This window comes from Vicugna pacos, chromosome 9 (assembly GCF_048564905.1).
Source record: "Vicugna pacos chromosome 9, VicPac4, whole genome shotgun sequence".
Classification (NCBI taxonomy): Eukaryota; Metazoa; Chordata; class Mammalia; order Artiodactyla; family Camelidae; genus Vicugna; species Vicugna pacos.
Window position 1 is genome coordinate 29,955,924 of NC_132995.1, and position 18,703 is coordinate 29,974,626.

The window sequence follows — 18,703 nt, forward strand, 5'->3', positions numbered from 1 at the left end:
GTCTTAAGTCTCTTTTGATCTTTGTGGTTCTCCTTCTTTGTTTTCTTATCATTTCTTTGTTGAAAAAACTGAGTCATTTGTTTACTACATTCTGGTTTTGCTGATTACATTCCCATGGTATGCTCTAACATGTTTTTCTCTTTCTGTTATTTCCTATAAGTCATATAATAAATTTTTATTTTTAAAAAACAACTTTAATGAATACCTACTATTTGCCTGAACTGCTATGTGGATGATTAAAATAAAGGGAATACTTTTAATAGTAGTACCTTATCAATGTAAAATTTAGAATTTATGACACTAAATACAGGAATGCCATGGTTAGCTAAAAGTAGAAAACTGGATACTACTACAAGTCACAAGATGAAAATAAGCCTTTTAATTTGTGGATTTAAATTTAACATGGGATGGGGGAGGGTACATAGCTCAGTGGTAGAGTGCATGATGTCCTGGATTCAATCCCCAGTACTTCCATTAAAAAAATAATAAACCTAATTACCTCCCCCCTCATAAACAAACAAACAAATTTAACATGAGGGTTCACAGATAAGAAGAAAGCGAAATAAAATAATTGCTTCACATCCATCAAAAACTGAAAACAAATTAACTCAGAAGATTTTGACAGATAATCATTTATTCCTGGATCACTTCCCCCTGCCCCCATCTTTTCTCTCTCTTATTTTTTTAGAAACACAAATTCCTTTTTTTTAATTAGTGTTTTTTGCTGCTTTATTGAGGCCATTTTATTTTATTTGGGGGGAAGGGTAATTAGGTTTATTTATTTATTTATTAATGCAGGTATTGGGCATTGAATCCAGGACCTTGTGCGTGCTAAGTGAACACTTTACCACTGAACTGTATTCCCTCCCCCACCCTTTCTCTTTAAAAACAAGTCTTTTTTGGTACCTGTGGCAAAATGTTATATGTAATAAATGTAAAAGAAGTCACCACACTAATGTTTGATACATATTACTAAAATTAACTGCAAATTTGTTTTTAGAGCTTGGTTTAAATATTTAAGTAAATAATTATATGACTCTTCCTTAAAAAAAAGATATTAAAAACTAGCACACTGGCTTACTGTAAACAATGTAAAGAACTAGAATGCCTTCTAAGTTAGCTTTACAATATCAAATTATTCTCAGATACTTAGTTTCCTTCCTTTTGACAGCAGAGCTTTTTTAACTCTTTCCTCCTGGCTTCCATGACTGCATTCTTTCCTGATACGCATCCTCCCATTCTTGTATTTTTCACTTTTTATTTTCCTTCTTTAACTCCTCTTCATCTGCTAGCTCTTTAAAACTTGGTGTTTTGGGTTTTCGCTATTGCTCCTCTTCTTTTATTTTGCATTTTCTCTCTAGGCAGTAAAACTCATTCTTGCTTTAGGCTTGCTATCTCTAATTCTGTTTTATATTCTTTTCCATTCAAAGCTCCATTCACTTAGTCCTCCAGGTCTGAAGCCTGAGAGTCCTCTCTCCTGAGAAAAGGTGGAAGATTTTTAGCTGATACATAGTTTTATCTATGTTGTTGAGAATTCTTTGTTCTGTGTTTCATTATTACTAAGGAATTATATGTTTTATTGTGAGACCTTTTATTCCTTCATACTGTTTTTAAAATGTGTAAAGTAAAACTTTAATATTATATATATCTTTCATCAATAGAGGAACCTGTGCTCTAATAGTAGATGTATGGTAGCTGTGTGAGCAGTCTCCCCTTCTTTTTGAAGATTTATCATTTCCACCCGCATCTACACACTGCTAATCCAAAAATTTTACTTATTTGTATGCAACTAAAATATTTGAAATGAATAAATTCCCCAGAGGGAGTGTCCATGTGGTGAAGTTATTCCACTAAGAGAAGGACCTGAGTCCCCAGTTGATTTTAACATCTCTGATTTCTTGCATAAATCTCTTTGTTTCTTTCTCTCATAAAGGAAAAGAGGAGTAACCATTGTTATTAAAACTTTCTAATTTTGTAAGAGGTAGCATTCATAAAGGTTAGACACCATTATTTTTCATTCTGTTCTATTACATTTTTTTAGTGCTAGTCTGTACCTACTAAATAAATATCATGGCTTGCAATTAGGTCATGACCTATGGTTTGAAAAACACTCATACTATAAATCCTTGAGTTTCTCCAATATTGAAATGTGACATCTAGGGTCTCCCATATATTCCTCCAGTTACTATCAAAATAATTGATATATCACATCTGATATCACCTTTATATTTTGCTATGATTTGTTTTTCTTATAAATATTTGGATATGTTATTAATATTTGGGTATGTTATTAATATATGTGCCTTCTTTTATGTATTTTTTTCCTCATTTAGCATACAGGTTCTTGGGGAGCAAGCCTTTTGCTTTTATTTTAACATTTCGTTTTATTTTAAAATTTTTATTTATTTAATCTTTATAGGGGGAGGAGGTGATTAAGTTTATTCATCTATTTATTTAATGGAGGTACTGGGCTTAAACCCAGGACCTCATGCATGCTAGGCATGCAGTCTACCACTGAGCTATACCCTCCCCCCTATTTGAACATTTTAAACAACTTACACTTTGAAGCTGTGATAAACCTACAGAGAAATCACAAGTGAAATACGAAGAAATACTTTTACTTGGTGAAGAATTGGGGAGTAGATTGCAAACGTGATGTTCCATCACCCCCAAAGACTTGATATATATTTATTACAGATAAGGAAGGGTATTTTCCTATATACTCCATAACAAGTGGGAAATTAATACAGCAGGAGCTATTGGGACTGAGAGGGGGAAAACGAAACACAATTAGAGAAATGTCACTATTAACTACCCTTTTGTATGTTTGTGTCTATGTGTGAATTGGGAAATTACTTATATCAAAAATGTTTAGGTAGGGAGGGTATACCTCAAGTGGTAGAGCTCATGCTTAGCATGCATGAGATCCTAGGTTCAATCTCCAATCTCCAGGACCTCCATTAAAAAAGTAATTAAATAAGTAAACCTAATTACCTCTCCCTCCACTCCCCCACCTCAAAATAAAATAAAATAAAGCAGGGCTCAGCAAACATTTAAAAAAAAATGTTTTGTTACTTAATGCCTCAGTGTTGCTGTTCTACGGGAATATAGTTTAAAAATATTGTATGGTAATAACAAAAGAAATATTTGATCACAGATTCTCTATTGTTGTCTCCTGTTAAGATTTATTGTTAAATAATTGGGATTTTGAGTCAAGTAATGAGATCTTTTAAAAAGTTTTATAAGAGAAGTGAGATATTTTGGAAGTCATCCTGGGTTCTGAGGATAGTGTCAGTTAGTTAAGGATATTGAAAGAAAACAGCAAGAGTGTCCACATCTTCTACTCCAGCCCTAACCTCTGCGGATCCAGTCCCAAATTTCCAGTTACTAAAATTTTCCATTTCAAACTTAGTGTGAATAGAATTAAACTTATTACACACACATACATACCCTTTCTCAACTAGATTTCCTGTTTCTTTTACCTTCTCCTGCACCAGTGCTTGGTCTAGAAAGCAGGTATTGACTCTTCCTGTTCCTCAGCCATACCCAACCCATATCTAATTGATTCCTACATCTTGGAAAGGGCACTGGAAAAAACTGAATTTTGTTCTTGCTTTATTACCAGTATCTCTGCAATTTTGAGAAAGTCAATTTACTTTCTTTTGTGTTCAAATTAATCTCTGTTAAGTTATGGCACTTGAACCAAATATGGTATAACATGGTGGTTAAGAGCATGGTTTCCATAATGAGGCTCTCTGCATATTCATCCTTGCTTATTCAGTAGCTGTAGGATCTTGGGCAAGTTATTTCTCTGTGTTTCAGTGTCCTTAGCTATAAAATGAGGATAACAGTAGTACATATCTCACAGAGTTGTTTTATATTGTTGAATTAATATACAGTTGACCTTTGAAGGATGAAAAGTTAGAGACTCAGTGAAAGAGTCGGTCCTCCATATATGTGATTCCTCCATATCCATGGTTCTACATCCTTGGATGAAACCAACTGTGGATTTTGTAGCATTTTAGTATTTATTATTGAAAAAAAATCTGCATATAAGTGGACTCACACAGTTTAAACCCATGTTGCTCAAGGGTCATCTGTAAATGTCATATTAGGAATAGTGCCTGGAACATAGTAAGGACTAAGTGTTAGCTCTTATTATTATTGCTGTAATTATTTTTTTAATTATTAAAAAATTGTTTGCTTTCTTAGGTCTATTCTATCATTTTGCAATATTCTCTAAAAATGTCTCTTCCATTTGCTACTCCTCTCCATTATCACTATTACCCTATTATTATTCAAGATTAAATTCGTAATTACATGTAGGATGCTTAGAATAACACCTGTCACCTAATAATCACTTGGTAAGTGTAAGCCCTCATTATTGGTTACTGTGATTTTTACATAGATGACCTCTTCAGTCAGTAAGATTGTTTTCTTTCATTAGTGGTCCTGTGCCTTTAATTTCCTCTCCTGCTGTTAAGATTGGTATTTTCTAAGACACTTCATATAATATTGCTCCGTTTGGAGGCCTTTTATACCCGAAAAGAAAAGAACTGAAAATAGATTCTTTGATAGAGATATCAGATGACTTGCCAAGACCAATTGAGAAAATGGTATTAATAAAAGAGCTAAACTTGAATTTTGAAGCAGTGAAAATTTTACTTTAGGTATTTAAGGTCATTGTTTACTAAAATAGTCTCAAATATTTTATACATAAAAAATAGTATTAATGATCAAATTCAGGAGGACTTGCTGCATATTTGTTTTAACAGGGGAGTAAAACTAAAATTTTACCCCCAAAACTCAACAGTTCAGTTGAAACAGAATGTGAGGAGTAAAGGGCAGGGATGTTTTAACAGTTTTTTTTACGTTAGGAAAATAAATTAATCTATTTACCCAGGTTTAAATAAGGAAAAAATTTAAGTATGGTTAGTTAGTCTTCATAGACAGCTCTCATCTATTCATTTCAAAATCTTAAGCTTCTTTTCAGAATTTAAATGAAAATATCTTTATTTCTCTATTTAAAAAATAACATTGTTAGCTTTTTGTTAGAAGCGTAAAGAGACGTTACTAATTCTTAAAGAGAAGTCACTTGTTTTGTGTTCATTTGCATGACCTCTTTAACCCTTTGCTCGTCTTCAGCTGTATTTGTACTTGAAATATTTTAGCGTATCATGGAGAAAAGTGTTTCTCTCTGGTAAAAACTGCATTGGAATTTGTTTTCTAATATTGATAGCTGCATAAAGCTGTATCACTATGGTTTTCGTTTTCAGATGATTTTTAAAAATCAGGCTTTCATGTATATTTTTTAAAACTTTACTACAGAAAATGGTAGAGTGAGAGTTAATGTGTTACATGGAGGGAAGAACAGTCCATTGGGGGTTAAATTGCAGAGTCTAATGGAATAATAACTGGTAGCACCATCTGCTGGCCTACTTCCGCAGAAGGAGTCAGTATTTTTAACGACATCTCTAATATTCATGCTGATGCATTTTGATGCTTTGTGCATTCATTTCTTTCTGTGCTTTGTTGGAATCTGGCTATCTGCTTACAGCTATTGAGGAAACTCAGCTTTCTGGAGGGGTTTACAGCTTTTTTCATATCTAAATAGGATGAACTGTGGATATAAACTTGCCAAGGCAGAAATGTGTTGATAAATCACAATGTGTATTTGTGGAGGGTTGTGCATCTCTTGGTTGCAGCTTGCTAAATAGGCCATTTAGGAATCTTCTTTCAATGCTTTTTTCTTGAGCACTGCCTGGGGTGGTGAAAAAGCAGAGGGCAAGCCTTTGTCTGACGCCAAAAATGTCTTCAGTGAAGAGGCCAAGAGGAAGGGTAAGTGAAAGCCTGAATGAGTGGGAGGAGGAGGGGTTCTTTGGGCTAAAAGGCTAATGGGATTGAATAACCTTCCTTATTACTGGCTGCTGCTGCGGGAGTCGTACTGCATCGCCATCTTGAGCTTGTTGCTGTTTTCTCGAGTCTTGGTTATTTGTTATAGCCTGTAGGCCTTAAGGTGGCATTTTAGTGAGCGATTCTAAACCCTCCTTCCTTTCCCAGTGCTGCAGCACTGCTATGAAACCTTTGATGAGGCAGGTATAGAAAAGATATCCAGTGAAGCACACTGGAATCAGCATGAAAATGTGTTTGGAAATTCCTGGTGGTTTTTTTCCTTGCTGTAGTCAGAGGCATGTTTACGGGTAAGAACATAACAAAACTGTGATCTAAGAATATGTGGATGAATGCGTGTTTGAAGAGGATATTTTTTTTTAAATGCTGTTGATCTGCTTCCTGTGATATTGCTTAAATATTAATAATTTTAACGTAAAACTGTAAAACTTGTTTTTTTCCAGAATTGCTTGAGCAAAATATGAAATAGAAAGAGAAAAATAGATCTTCATTTAACTCTTTCACAGAAAAACTAAAACTTTCTCTAATTTTAAGTATGGGAATGTTTGTTTACTAACTAGCTATGTTGCCGCATAGATTGCACATTAAAATGATTTAAATGATTTCAGGTTCTAGTTCCAGTATCTTGTAAAGCAGAGAGGCTTTATTTTTCTAAAAATCATAATAAACTATAGGGAGTAGTCATTTTAAATCGAAGTTGCTATTTAAATTTTATTAATAATTTTCAGAGTTTTGGAGTGAAGAGGAAAGAAAAGACTTATTTCAGATGCCCAGAATATTTACATGGTTAAATTTGAATTAGCTATATTTATAGGACAAAATTTGAATCAACTAGTAAAGAATGCTTGAAAATATCAATGAATCTATATTATCCTTCTTTACCCTTCATTTTTAAAAATAGTAATTTGAGCTTTTTATTTTATACCTACACTAATTTCTAGATCAGCAAAATATTTTAATTTTCAATTTATTTGTAGCACTCATATTTGCTTATGTATTTTACTTCTTGAAGCTTAATTCTAAATTTTTGTTTACTTAAGTTAATTGTTTAAATGTACTTTGGTATAGTGTATAAAAATTATTCTGTTTCTCTAGCCTCCATCTTCCAAGAAGAGTGATGGTTCTGGGACATATACTAAGTTGCAGAATACCCAGGTGAGGATCATGTCCGAGAGGAAGCAGAGAAAAAAGGTGGAATCAGAAAGCAAGCAAGAAAAGGCTAATCGTATAATATCAGAGGCCATAGCAAAAGCAAAGGAGCGTGGGGAACGCAATATTCCACGAGTAATGAGCCCTGAAAACTTTCCTAGTGCTTCAATTGAAGGAAAAGATGAAAAGAAAGGTAGAAGGATGAAATCCAAGCCAAAGGACAAAGAGAGCAAAAAAACAAAAACTTGTTCTAAGTTAAAAGAGAAGACAAAAATTGGGTAAGTTGGTTAAAAATTAAATGTTATTCCTTTGAATTTTTTGTGAAAGTGCAATCTGTTTAATCTTTAACTTTTGATTTGCATGTGATGTGTTTATTCCCACTTTGGAGTTGTAAGTTGTTAAATACTATGTGTATCTTACTGCCTTTTTGAATGAATTAAGTAATATTCCAGAATTTACTAAATTTTGCTATTCTGTTAACATACCTTTTTGTTCATTAATGTTAGTAAATAGGAAAATATTTTATATATAACACAGAGAAAACAAAACAAAACCCATATTGCTGTGCTAGTTCCAGATTCACTTTCTTTATAAAAAGTGCCTTGAAATTCTTTTAAGACTTTTTTACTCATAATTGTACTTCATTGGGCATCTTATAGTTTGGAAACATGAAATACAATATTTTCTCATAAACCCACTACTTTGAACTAAGTGAAATGGCAGGAAAACTGAGACCATTTTAATCAATAATAAGCAGCACTCCGCTCTTACACACTTACTCCCTTACAGTCTTTCAGGTTTACTTTATATAATAAAGAGGCCAGGTGAGGATTAATGCTCCAAGAGAATTATAAAGACAAAGAATTGTTTTAGGAAGGTCCATTAATCCTAGGTATTTTTATTTGACTAGTTGCCTAATACATTTTCAAAAAATAAAATATAAGAAGTTTTATTATGTGTTTTATATATGTGTCTGTTTTGCATACAAGGATAAAAAGAATCTAAGGCCAACATATAGTTTAGAATTGTTTTTTGCAGTAATATTTGGTTATTTGAAGGCTTTATATAAAATTTTAGATAATCTGTTTTCTTTTTTCCACACAAAAAAGTACACAGTAAAGAAAAAAATTCCCGTATTATAAAAATCTTCATTTGCTTAAGAAATTATTGATGCATTATATAACTATTTAGAACTAACACAATTTTATAAACAATTAATTCTCAGCATTTTAATTGCAGCCACCAAACTGAGTTATATCATGAGGTCGTGTTGCCTCTCAGTCCAAACTGTTAAATAACACAGGCTCTGTTGCTATAATAGAGCCATAATTAATGTTATTGATTTTACATTTTATTTGCAGATAGCTAAAGTGAAATTTGAAGGTTAGATTTCAACTCCTTTTATGTAAAGGTTTTGTATGAAGGTATCATTTTTTCAATATTTTGTCTAGTTTTAATTTAGGAAACACTATATTTAATCCTTTAATGTATTAAAAGTTACCATTAGTAAAGTGTTCCAGTTTAACTTACATAGAGATATAGATAGGCAAAGTTATGTTACCCTTTGGAAGGATATTTAAAAATAATACATAAAAATAAGAGGAAATCGGTGGAGAAACCTCAAAAGTTACAATAAGTTTAAATTTGGGGTGGTGGAGAGGGGTGAAGAGATAGCTAGAGGCAGAAGATACCAGAAGTGAATCTGATTCAATAAAAAACAGTATATAAGGGGAAACTAGAAATAATTAAATTTAATAGAATTATTATAAATTATAATATATATACACAGATTTTTGAAAAATGTGGATTAATATGGCAGGAAACTAAAGTATTAGAGTAGAGTATAAGACTTATTCTATGATATTTGTATTTTTGTTAGAAATAGGTAAATTATTAATGGTACATTATTGTAATACTACACAGCATTGATCAATTTAGTACTTGTTTTTAAATGTAGCATCTTGAGAAAATAGGTGAATGTTGTATTGGAAAGATATTTAAGTGGCAGGATATTAAATAACTGATAGAAAACTTCTTGAGAGTATAAGACTTTTTGATAGAGGAATTTGTAAATTGAAGGCAAGTGAAAGTGAAGCTTGCTTATATATTGTTAATATATAAGTGGAGTGAAATAGTTTCTTGATCATCTTTATCAAACAACCAAAGATTATTATCATGTTGGAGGAAAAAGCATGGTTGAAAATGAAATTCATGGACAATCTAGAATTCCATATTGGTCCCTTGAAGTATTTCAATACTGTGCTTCCCTATAAGCTAAATATACGTTAATAATTTTGAATTTGCCAAGTTTTAAATTTTTGTGTGAAGAACCATTGTTTAAATAGTTTAGTTGTACCATTCTAATTAATAGTATTTCATGATGTATTAAACATTTTCTTGTAAAAATTTTATTTTTCTATTAGTTTTATAAGAATCGGACCTTTGCTAATATCAGATGGTTTATATCAGATAAAATTAAAGAGAATGTGTGCTGGAACTTAACCATGAGCGATGTGAAATATAAATTTCAAAAGTAACTAAATTTGTAAACAGTAAGTTATGGTTGATATATAATCAGAGGTGGTGGTTATTTAACCCACATATGCAATTTGATGTAATCTAGGAAGACTAATCTGAAGAAAACCAGTACTGCCTCTGCTTGCTAGTATGCGCGAAACCTTTTCATTATTTCTGTCACTTTCATGGATTAATTTTTTTTGATACAAGGACTAGAGTGTCCTTTTCAGAGACTTTCATAAAGTCTTATTTAACCTTTAGAACAGTTCTGTGAGTTAGATTGGGCATGCAGCATAGTAATGTGCTTAAATTCTTTGGCTATGGAGCCAGTTGCACTTATTCAAATTCCCCTTTGTCACTTACATGCAGTGTTACCCTGGGCAAATACTTAACATCTCCAAGTTTTAGTTTCCTTGTGTGTAGAATGAGTATAATGATAGTTAGTGTTTGCCTCATAGTGTTATTTTTGAAGATGAAATGATTTAGTAATGTTTAAAGAATATAGAACACCTGTTAATAATGTTAGCCATTATTTTCTGATAACATGAATAGCATACAGCTACTTAAGGTAAAAGCCAAGGCCAAGAGCCATGTGCCTTCCTTCAAGCCTAAGCTCTCACCTATCTGTCTAGGTTCTGTTTCCATTAAGGCTCTGTTCCTAAGTAAGATCAGTTAAAAAATCAAGCAGCAAACGAAAACAGAAACAGTTGCTATCTGGTAAAAAAGGATAATAGGTTATTAAAGGTTTTTATTTCACATTAGCATTCCTCTGTTTATCAGAATAGCTAGAGTAGCATTTAGGACAGGTATATTTTCTTTGAAATGTGCCTGGATTTGAAAGGAATTACATGATTATGTGGAAGGCTGTGAGCTGAAATGGAAATGGCAGTTGTAAAATGAAAAGTGACGTAGGACTGGAAACAACCTTTTTCTACTTTAATGATTTTCATAATCTTGGCCAGGCAGATTCTAAGAAGCTGCCTTTCAAGTAGAGGAGCAGGCATTTCTTTAGTAATTGTAGGTACATAATAGTTGCTCCATGAATGGAATGGAATGGAATGAATGAATGAATGAATGAATGGAAGATTAAGTATTAAATGACACCAAATGGTTGCATTTGATTTGTTGTATCAAAAACAGAAGTGACAGGCTAATCTGTCATAAAATCACAGGGACAAAACTAATGGTTTAGTAATAGTAGAGTTAAATTCTAGAATAAATTTTTTCTAAGACTTCCAGTAGAATTTTCTTATGGCTTTATTCAGTTTTAGATATGTAATAAAATATCACATGATTTGATTGAAGCATTTTGAAATTTGTATTTTATAACTTTGACATTTAAAGTACATTTCCGTGTTGACAGTTATAATTTACTTCTTTGTGTTAGAGTATCAGACTGATAGGTAAAGTGACTTTGACACTTAAAAATGTACCTGTGGCCCTATAAATTTAATCAGTAAAGTACTTCATGATTAAAAGTTAAAAAAATTTTTTTTGTATTATTCACAATTATTCTTTCTGTTTGTTACTAGAATGCCAATTATCAGGTACTAGAAGTAGCTTTTCTTTTTAGTTAAAGCAGAAAACATCTAATTTAGGAAATATTTATCAAATCAAGTAGAAATTAAGGATGTTATATTATAAAGAAAAGCAATAAAACGTTTAATTAGATATGGAAATTATATTGTGCGCCTTTTTTCTGTAGTCGTTCTGAACCCCCAATAAGGAAGAAGTGAAATAACATTTATTAATTACCTATCACCATATGTATACACATGCATATATATGTGTATTTTTAAACAAAACTAACACTTAAGTATGTCTATAAAGAGACATTTACATATGTCTTACATATTTAAAAAATAATATGAACAAAATCTAAGGTAAAAATAAGATAAATCATCAGAAATAGGGAATTAACACTTTTATAGTCCATGTTAATAAAGTAACAAGTGAGACCCTGATTACAAGTATTCAAAACAATAGGAGTTTAGTACCTGGATAAAATATAAACATATTAATTAATCGTTTCTTGGCATATATGATTAAAAATCAGTTTGAAAAATTGTATGGTAAAAATTTGTTATGTATTTTTAATTAATCATTGTAAGTAGTAGTTTACTATGTAAGTTCTATAGTAGTCTCTATATAAGTTCTATAATTTTTAAATGCCAAGAAGATAAAATGTTTTACTGATTTCACTTCTTACATCTAAACTTAAATTCAGAGAAAATCTGAAACACATTTATCTGCAGAAAGAATTGAAATATGTGTTTTGTATTATTGTGAATTTAGTTAAGATTTATATTTCCATTTTTTGACATATAACTTTACATAAAATATGTTGGTAAGATTTATCAGCAAATGATGTGCTATATTTCATTGAATCTACAATGTCACTGATTATAAGACACACCATTATTTTATACGTTAGTAAGAAAGAAAAAATACATTGCTAGTTAAAACTATGGCATATCTGATTATTAGATGAACCTTGATTTCACAGATGTTAATATGTGGGGAAAATGTGTATCTTGGAGACACTGGAGTAAAGTTACTTGATTTTAATGTTCCTATTTTGTCAGTATTTTTAATCATAAACATCATTTTAATTTTTTAAAAAGAAGAAACAAGTTTTTTTAAGAGTAAGAATTAAACTGTGCTGATAAATATATTGACTATGATTAGTCCTTGCTAGTACTTGGACTTTGGTATCTGTTTATATGAAACAACTCAGTGAATTCAACTTTTTTGGGAAAAAAATAATGTCCAACCTTAAACAAGAAGTGATTTATAGTTCAAGTTACCAAAGAGCTTACAGTAATACAATGTCACTTTCACAAATTTAAGGATTAAGTAAAATAAAGAAACTCTTTAAAACTTAAGTTTTCCCTCATGAATTTAAGCTAGAGTCTTGAGTTGAACTTTAAACTGGAGTAATTTCATCAAGTTTAAATTTGTTTCTTATGTAAAAATATACATATGTATATTTGATGACTTTAAAAATAGCCCCAGTACCTTCCACTGTTCCTGCAATGAAAAAAAACTATAATGTGAAATACTATTTTTGCTTTTTTCCTTTACTTATGATGAATTAGATGCATTAATTACAACAAATGGACTAATTGGGTAAGATTCATTGTTTGTCCAATTATTGCAATGAGAAAATCTACAGGGGGCAATTACAGATTGACACTGTGTAGAATGCAGCTTGTTACACAGCCTCTACTAATAACATGTGGGCGGGATTTAGATGAGTGCATAAATTACATCTGAAAATCTAATATAGACATCAAGTATAAACACTGAGGTTTTCTAGTGCCTATACTTACCAAATGAATTAACATTTCAAATTTATACTTAGTGTGAAATTACCCTTTGCTGTCTGAAACACGCTATGTTTTGATATTTCGTTCTTTTACATGCCTGAATATCTGTTGCTGCAGTTGGCTAGCATTGTTAACAGATCCCTTTAATGTTTTAAGAAAGAAAACTTGCATAAAGCTTTTATTAATATATTCTGTATTGCTTTGTTGCTTTATTTTGGCAATACTTCTAAGAATAGCAAACTATTAATTTATTTGAAGAATATCAATTTATTGAAGAACTATCAGTTTTATTGAAACTATCCACCTTATTTATTTATTTATTTATTTATTTATTTATTTATTTATTTATTTCCATCATTTTCCATAATGGAAAAATAAAATAGAATGCTTTTTGGTGATTGGGCATTTTACTTAACTGATTTTATCTTCTTTCTTCTCTTTTGGATCATCTTATTTCCTTCAGGTAACTCTTATGGCTATCAACTGTCATTGTACAGGCAATAGAAATTTCTGGTCTTTCAAAAGTCAGTAAACTTTAAGCTTAATAATTTACTAAAAGATAATGTAGTTTCATAATTCTTTTTATTCATTCAGCTATATTTACTTATATTAAATATCTGTTGACTGGTTGAAGTATAGTGCCATTTTATTTTAAAGTCAATAAGATATGTTGGAAATACTAGAGTAGGAGTAAAGAGACCTTTATTGTCTTTTACTAGACTTGTGATTGTAACAGTTTGTTTTCTATTTTAGGGCTAAAGTTTCCCTATTAGTTTAGCGGGATCAATGCATGCCTCACCTGTGAGTTTTTCTTAGGATCAACTGAGATGTTGTAGATAAAAGCACTTTGAAATTTTTAGTGTTCTATAAGTATATAATAGTTTTATTATCATGAATATTTGTTCCTAGAGTTTTCTTCACTAATATTTTAAGCCAGTGGTTCCCAAACCTGGTGGGAATTTTTTTTAAGTCCAGTTGGGGTCCCACTTAGCAGATCAGAATTCTGGAGTTGGAACCTACAAATCTGGGATTTTGTTTTGTTTTTATTTTGACCTAATCTCAGATTTGCAAAAATAGGTCAAAGTTTCTTCGGGCTCTTCACCCAGCTTCCTCAAGTGTTAACACGTTATGTAACACAGCACAATGATCAAAACCAGAAAGTAAACACTTATACAGTCCCCCTAACTTATTTACAGACCTCAAGCAGATTGAGTCAGTTGTTCCATTTTTTTGGCCAAAATCTGGTTCAGTATCTTACATTTTATTTTGTTGTCATGTCTCCTTACACTCCTCCATTTTGGATTAATCCTTCCGTCTTTGTCTGTAATAACATTTTCAACTTTGAATCATACTGGCCAGTTATTTTGTAGAATGTCTCTCAATTTGGGTTTGTTGTGTTTTCCTCATCAGGAATCTGTATTTTTAACAAACAAGATACTAATGAAGCCAGCCTCACACATTTAGGGATTACTGATCAATATTAACCAAATTTGTTGTAGTAACCTTATATACCATTTTAAAACTTGTAATAAACTAGTATGACTTCGTTATTTCCAGAATCAATGTTCTATGTAAGTAACCGTAGTATGTGTGTATGTATATTTATATTTATCCTTTTTTGAAAAATTTAGAATTACGTCAGTCAGGAATGACTTCAAGTTTTAGAATCAACTTTTTTTCCTACCATGGAAATGTACCTTTTTTGAACAGAATGGGTGTTTATAAATATTTTGGACCTCAGAGATTTAGTAGGAAACTACTGTATTTGAGATATCTCTTACAAAGTTAGAATTTAAAAAATATTTTTGCATGTGTTAAGAATAGTTAATCAGTTTATGAAATAAGAAGCTATTCTAGACCTATAGAAAAATATTGGAAGAAAACACAGAATATATGAAAAATAAAAATTTAAAGATTTTTTTAAATAAGTACATTTTTAAAATAATTAATAAGTGAAGGTTTAGCTAAGGTATTATAGGAAACATTTATCTAACCTACCCCCCTGTACCAAAAAAAGTGAGTTAAGATTGATTGGGTAGCACTTAGTAGTATTTAGGCCGTATTTATTTATAAAAGTGATGTTTAAGGAGCTTAGTCCACTGTCCTTGGAGAGTTTTCATTTAATTACTTTATACTACTAGAAGGAAAGGTATAACCTCTTCATAGTCATTCATAAATACAAAAAATTTAAATATCTCTGCTTCTGATTTCATTGAAGTTTTTATTCAATGGGATTTGAGTCTATAAAGCAGCCACTTAGATACCATGTCAGAATATGTATTTCATATACATAATTTATTTCGCTTATCAACCAGTGAGAAAATGCCTTTTTAAGCAGTATATTAAAGGATATTAACAGACCTTGATCTACATTTCATAGAAAATTGTTGTTTAAGTAACTATTTCAGAAACTTTCCTTTCACTAGTGTTGTCCTCATCTATAAACTAATGTAAAATATGCATTTAGGTTTGGAGATAGCAAATAGGGGAGTACATGAAAAATACATTTCCACTAATTGTTCTACTTCGGGTTATCCCTTACCTTGCCATTGAAAATCATCTGCACAAGTGCCTCAGGTTGTATTAAGTAACCACATGTAGCATAATGGTTACCCTTGGGAGGAGGTTATTGGAAGAGAAAGCGTACCTGGAGACATCAGGGAAACTAATAATGTCTTGTTTCTTGATCTAAAAGCTGGTTATATATTTATTTTCAGTTTGAGAAAATTCATTGAGCTGTACTCTTGATGTGTATACTTTTCTGAGTCAACATTATACTTTAATATTAATACACTGTTAGTTTTAGGCAAAGTGAGGGATTGCATTTGGGGGGCATTTTAAGATTTTAATGTCTGTGGGGTATCTATATGGATTTGTCTAAAACAGTTGGTTATATGAATCTGAAGTTGAGGGGAATGTCAGAACTAGAGATAAGAAGAGATTTAAGAATCTTCAGCTTGTAAGTGGTAGTTAAGAATAGATTAAATTGAATTTCCTAGGAATAGTATATAGGAGAGGAAAGAAAGCTGAGGACAGAACTTTGAGAAATACCAAAGTTTAAGGCATTGACAGAAAAGACTGAATCCTGCTGGAAACCAACATTCTAAAAGAAGAAGAGCCAAAAAAGTTTAGTGAAAACCAGAAGAATGTCATGTCATGGATCCCAGGGGTGCAGAAAAAGAAAAAGTGATCAGTTATGTGTTGGAAGATAAAACTTCTTAAATTTCCATTGGACACACCACATCATTTGTGGTCTTAGACTTCAGGAGTTCAGGCTTTAGAGTGAGTCCTGAAGTAAATAGAATATTTAATTTCTATCTCTATGCTTACTATTGGTGTGACTTTTAAACAAGTAATTTAACTTCTCTAAGCCTCAATTACCTCTTATAAATTAATAGTACTTGCCTTTCTGAGTTGTATGAACATTAAGTGAGAGAATGCGTGTAAAGTTAGCAGAGGCTGACCCACTAAACGCTGAATAAATGGAAGGTATGAATATGAAAAGCAGTTCTGAGTTCAGATTATAGTGGGTTGAGGAACGCAAGAAACAGTCAGTATAGACGACTTTTTTGAGAACTGTGGATAAGGAGGAAGAGCAAGATCATGTGATATCTAATAGTGGATATAACCTCAAGGGAGAGTTTTATTTTAGGAGAGAAATCAGAGTAAGAAACGGGAACCAGAAGAGGGAGAAAATGAGCAATGAAAGTAGGGAGAGGGAATAGAGTATAACTATTGTTGGTTTCTTAATATTGTTTCAGAATATGTTTTTGTACTTCCTCTGATTTCCTTGTTCCAACATAAGCTATATTTTTACTCCTGTTCATTTCACATACTCAGAAGAGTGCAGGTGAGATATCAAGTAAGGGTTACCATTATCCTGTTGAAGATGGTAATCATACCAATATAAAAATAACCTGGGAATAAATCATTCTAGAGTTTTTTTCTCACCTCACATCTCATCATCCAGTCAGTCACCAAGTCCTTGCTTCTGCTTCCAGAATGAAAAACTGTATCTTTCTTTCCCTCTTCATCCACACTACCGTGGGCCTGTGTTTCACTATTCATCTCTCACCTGAATTGTCCACCTTGTTACTGGTTTCTGTGACTTGGATTTCACTTCCTTCTAGTTGCATTGCTCTCTTGTTTAAAATTCTTTTTTCTCCCAATTTTATTGAGATGTAATTGACATACCACAGTGTACTAGTTCAAGGTATATGACATAATTTGATATGTGTATGCATTGTGAAACTATTACCACAGTAAGTTTAGTTAACATCCATCTCCTCACATAGTTATATATACATTTTTTTTATTTTGATGAGAACTTTTAAGATCTACTGTCTCAGCAACTTTCAAATATATAATTCAGTATTGTTAACTGTAGTCACCATGCTGTACATTACATCCCCAGAATTTGTTTAAAATGCTTCCATCTTCCAATTGCTTAATTTTTTTTAATTCATTCAAAATTATCTCCATGCCATTTATTGTCCTGCCCTGTGGAGCTTAAAGCTGGCCCTAAACTAAAACATTAGCTCCTTACATGTAACCAAGGCCTTTTGTGATCTTGACCCTATTTAGATGACCATCTCTGCTTCCTCCTTATGCACTACTTTGTGTGTTTCTGACATGCTCTTATCACTGCATATTCTCATTCTTCTGTGATATCCCCCTGCCTGGAATATACCCTGCCTTTTCTTTCACTGCCTTTTGGACTCCCTTTCATCATTCAATTCCCTATCTCAAATTTTACCTTTTCTGTAAAGCCTCCTTTACTCTTCCATAAACATACGCATTTCTTCCTTTCACATTACACCTTGTGCTAACTTCCTCTTTAGCATTTTAGCTAAGATCATATTCTAACAATGACAGGTTAAGATTAGGAACCTTGTCCACTTTATCTTTAATCCTTGAGCCTAGGAAAGTGCCTGTCATCATAGATGTAATTACCATTAGTTGAGAAATCACTACTCACTACAGTGTTAAGACTGTGCTCAGAGCCAACATACATTATCCCACTTAATTCTCAATGGCAATAGAGGTAGCTGTTGTAATGTCCCTATTGTCCAGACAAGTAAACTATCAAGTAATTTGCCCAGTATCTCACAGATACATAAATAGTGAAATCAGGTTTTAAATCTTTGACACTATGATTTCAAAGTGCATACTCTTAACCTCCAGGTTCTCCCACATTAGTTAATAATTGTTGAAAAATTTCTGATGTATTTCTGATAGGTCACACTTGAAAGCATTTGGGGAGTTTTCTATGTTTGGAATACAGATATCTAAAATGGAATTCTCCTGATTAGCAATTAACGTGGTTTGAGACTAGTATGGTGCTTGAAGATCATGCCCTCCCATCTATTGAACCAGATAAGGGAATGTGGGAACTGAGTACTTCTATCTTTGATCAGGAAAAAATATAGAAAACACATTTCATTTTAGATGTTTATATTTAATGTGTTAATATACATGTATACATGAATATATTAGAGATAGGTAAGCTTCTACATACTCTAGAAATATAAAAAGTAAAAGAAAGTTCTTACTCTTTAGAAACATACAGTACAGCTAATAAAAGGCTTAGCATAAGTGAAATAATCAAAGAACAATTAATTGTTAAAATGTTTTAAGTAAGGGAGAAATTACTGTTGGGTAGAGAGTATAGAGACTGTAGAGTAGAGGCTTTTGGAGAATAGGTAGGATTCAAAGGAATTAAGTGGAATTTGAATTAAATAAGAGGTGGAAGGAAAAAAAATCCCTCATTCTAAACCTACAAGATGATAAAATAAATG

At 31.8% G+C, this 18,703-nt stretch overlaps 1 protein-coding gene across 15 annotated transcripts in view; it reads left to right on the top strand.

Annotated features, from left to right (window-relative positions):
- CHD9 (chromodomain helicase DNA binding protein 9) overlaps positions 1-18,703 on the top strand; it is a 210,194-nt gene that overhangs the window by 110,661 nt on the left and 80,830 nt on the right. For 10 of the 15 annotated variants that reach the window (XM_072967366.1, XM_072967363.1, XM_072967360.1 and 7 more), the window contains exon 3: positions 7,006-7,337. In XM_072967366.1, the coding sequence (XP_072823467.1) occupies positions 7,006-7,337 (332 nt within the window). Of the gene's footprint in view, positions 1-5,455; positions 5,839-5,941; positions 6,201-7,005; positions 7,338-18,703 lie in introns of those variants that run through there. The other 5 variants (XM_072967371.1, XM_072967373.1, XM_072967372.1 and 2 more) reach the window with 2 other exon arrangements.